The following is a 2,815-nucleotide window of genomic DNA, read 5'->3' on the forward strand; positions in this document are numbered from 1 at the left end:
GCCCAATCAACGCTAATACGTGACCGGGTTCAGCGGCATAAGAGTTCATCACCAGCGTCAATTATTGCGGCAATTGGCCAGCTTAAGAAGGGGGCAGAGATAATGATGCTCTTGGCTGAGCTAATGCGCGATCGGCTCGCCAGCCTTGAGAGGGCTAATGAGGCAGCAACAAAGCGTAGGCAGCGTAAGAAAAAGCGGATATAGAAGCGAGGAGTACTTACAAAGGGAGCTGGAGAGGATCTACTCGCTCAGCACGAGGCTGATCAGCAGATTGCTCATGAAGAGCGTCAGAGAGGAGAGCGATCAGGTAGTTAGCCGCCAGGCTTTGGCGCGCTGTAGTAGGTGCAGAGAGACTGGCCATAACTCGCGTACGTGCAAGAAAGATACTCTAGGTACTGCTTAATCTATTATGTTAATATGTAGTAAAACAACTATATTGTGGTGGAACTACAGGCTTATAGAGGTGCGCAGGTTTGGTGGGGTGCGGCGCTCGCTTGCCTGCGGCGCTCGCTTGCCACATACGTTAATTGATGTTAAGGGTTATATTTTGGTCGCTTTAAGACATGGTTGTAACTAGTCATACATTACCGCATTCAGCAAGTAGTAAGTATCGCTAATCCACCAAATCAAGAGCTAGTAGTTAAGTACTCGCGTGTTGTGGCTTTCGCTCTGAGCAGCATGTGGTCGGTCTGACATGAGAGATTTTGGTATGCACGACGACGCGCTCCTATCGAAACTTGTAATCGAAATCAGGGCCAAGACTAGAAGTGTCCTTTACCCCATCCAACGCCGTTTTCGCACAGGTACGGGTGAAATGGGTTGGTTCGCTAACGATGGCGTCCGTATGCACAGCGCTTGGCGGCTCCTGGTCATACTTACGGGCCGACTTGGGCGCAGTTACCGGACATGGTTTGCCATCATCAGCGTCGCATCTGTGTTCCTGCACCCAGGTCGGGGTATTTGCCCTCAATGCTGGCTTTCAGGTCGGCGCAATAACCATGGAAGACCGGGGTGGATGCATCTTCTTGGCGTTTGGTGTTTCTGTTACGTACGTATGGTAGATGCGCCAACTTTACTGCTGACGGCCGTCTAGTGGAGTATATGTGGGTCACTAATAGGAACTATGTTCGGTGACGATCGCACAGATGCGCCATTAATTTTCATGTGGAAAAAGAGTTGGCTCGTTACGCGTTACTGTCTGCTCCATGCCATCTGGGCATTTTGAGGGCCCGAGTAGGACACGTTTGACTTGCCGCAACGTATTACCGCATCGGCGTGAGAATCCATGTCAACTCGACTGGCAGCCTTGGTTTTGTTGTGAAAGCTTGGCCACAGCCTGAACTTGATCAACTGAAAGCTACAGTATTATTCCAGTAAGTAGTCGGTCCACAAGCTATGATCGCGGTCCGCCGCCCAAACCAGGTTTATCGTACCTCAAGATCCATACCTGTGGCTTCAGTAAGTCTTGAAAAACTACCAAACTGACAAATGTAACATATGTACATGTAGTATCCAATAATATTACATGAGGTGGATGCGTCACACATATCATTGACTGGCAATATAAGAGTAGAACATTAAAATTACGTCCAAGTACATGCTGTTCTCACGGCCGGTTGTTTTTCGCGCCTTCTTCGTTCTTTCTTACAGTGGCTTCCCCGAGCAGCCTCCTCCCGCGCTCGCTTGTCGTTTTACTGCTTTGTGAGAGGGACCCTAAGAGCCGCCAAAAGGAAGCGTAGGCACAGGATCTGGATATCTCCTCCACTGATTGATCAGCTGGGGTCCGCTGATTAGGTTGCCGGAGACGTTTCCAACGGCAAGCATGGCCACCTTTCCCTTTCTTTCGATGGAAAGAATGGCAGAATCATCCGACGGTAGGTAGGTCCATGAAATGGTGATATCAGGGTTCTCTCCGCATGGCACCTTGTAGAAGCTGCTTTGAGGGGTCTTGAAGGTTGGGTCGCTCACGCTGCTGCATGAATAAGACCCGCAATCAACAACCGCTATCATGCTCATGCTACAGCTACCTGGGCTGCACGTAATGAGAAGGCTCCAAGCGCCCCATTTCGCGGCAGGGTCAGGCACGCCAGTCGCTGCGGGGACTGGTTTCCAAGTAACTGTCTCTGCAGTATCTGACTCTGGCGGACCCAAAACTCCAAGGGTTTTGCAACCGTATGTTTTGGGGTCGCGATGAGGATCCGTGGCGCGTGGTACATTATCCTGTTGAGCCGCAGACGCAGTAACGGTAGATAGCGCAAAGAGCGTAGCAGCGAGAGCTTTGACGTACATATTGGAAGGAATGTACAAATTACTTGAGGTAGGCAAGCAGTAGTAAGATTGATATGCGTACTTGACTGGAGGGACACGACAGCCTCCATATATAGGTTTTCCGTCAGAGATGGTCGGACCGGTAAGTAGTCCAGGCTCTCCTTGTCCTGGATGTGGTTGATGAGTGAGCTGAGCAGGATGGAAGCGTGCTAACGCATCCTTACATCGAACCGTATGTCAGCCTCCGATTGTACTGCTTCAAGTATTACATTTCACATGTTTAACCAATAACTGAGCTTATCTATCTCGTGGCCTGCAACTTCGAGTTTTCTGGAAACCGCTAGGAAAGCACGCTATCTAGGAGAACCGACCACGAGGAATCGACTAACAGCACTTTTAACACCTGCAGCTAAGGCGCTAGCGCGCAGTAGGGAGAAGAAGGAGGCCTTCCTTCGTTTTCTCACGCCTGTGAGAATTTTCTCACAGAGCTTGGGCTCTAATGCCAAGACTAGAGGGGCCAATAGGAACGCAGGAGCTTATTGAAGCT

At 50.1% G+C, this 2,815-nt stretch overlaps 1 protein-coding gene across 1 annotated transcript; it reads right to left on the reverse strand.

The window, feature by feature from the left end:
• Window positions 1-1,624: 1,624 nt before the first annotated feature.
• On the reverse strand, window positions 1,625-2,289 carry SETTUDRAFT_179246 (uncharacterized protein; the record flags this gene model as incomplete). The annotated part of the gene is made up of 1 exon (XM_008028963.1): window positions 1,625-2,289. One exon carries the CDS (start codon window positions 2,287-2,289, stop codon window positions 1,714-1,716), a length of 576 nt encoding a protein of 191 aa, XP_008027154.1. The 3' UTR covers window positions 1,625-1,713.
• Window positions 2,290-2,815: the final 526 nt, after the last annotated feature.

The sequence above is a fragment of the Exserohilum turcica genome (genome assembly GCF_000359705.1).
Source record: "Exserohilum turcica Et28A unplaced genomic scaffold SETTUscaffold_3, whole genome shotgun sequence".
NCBI lineage: Eukaryota > Fungi > Ascomycota > Dothideomycetes > Pleosporales > Pleosporaceae > Exserohilum > Exserohilum turcicum.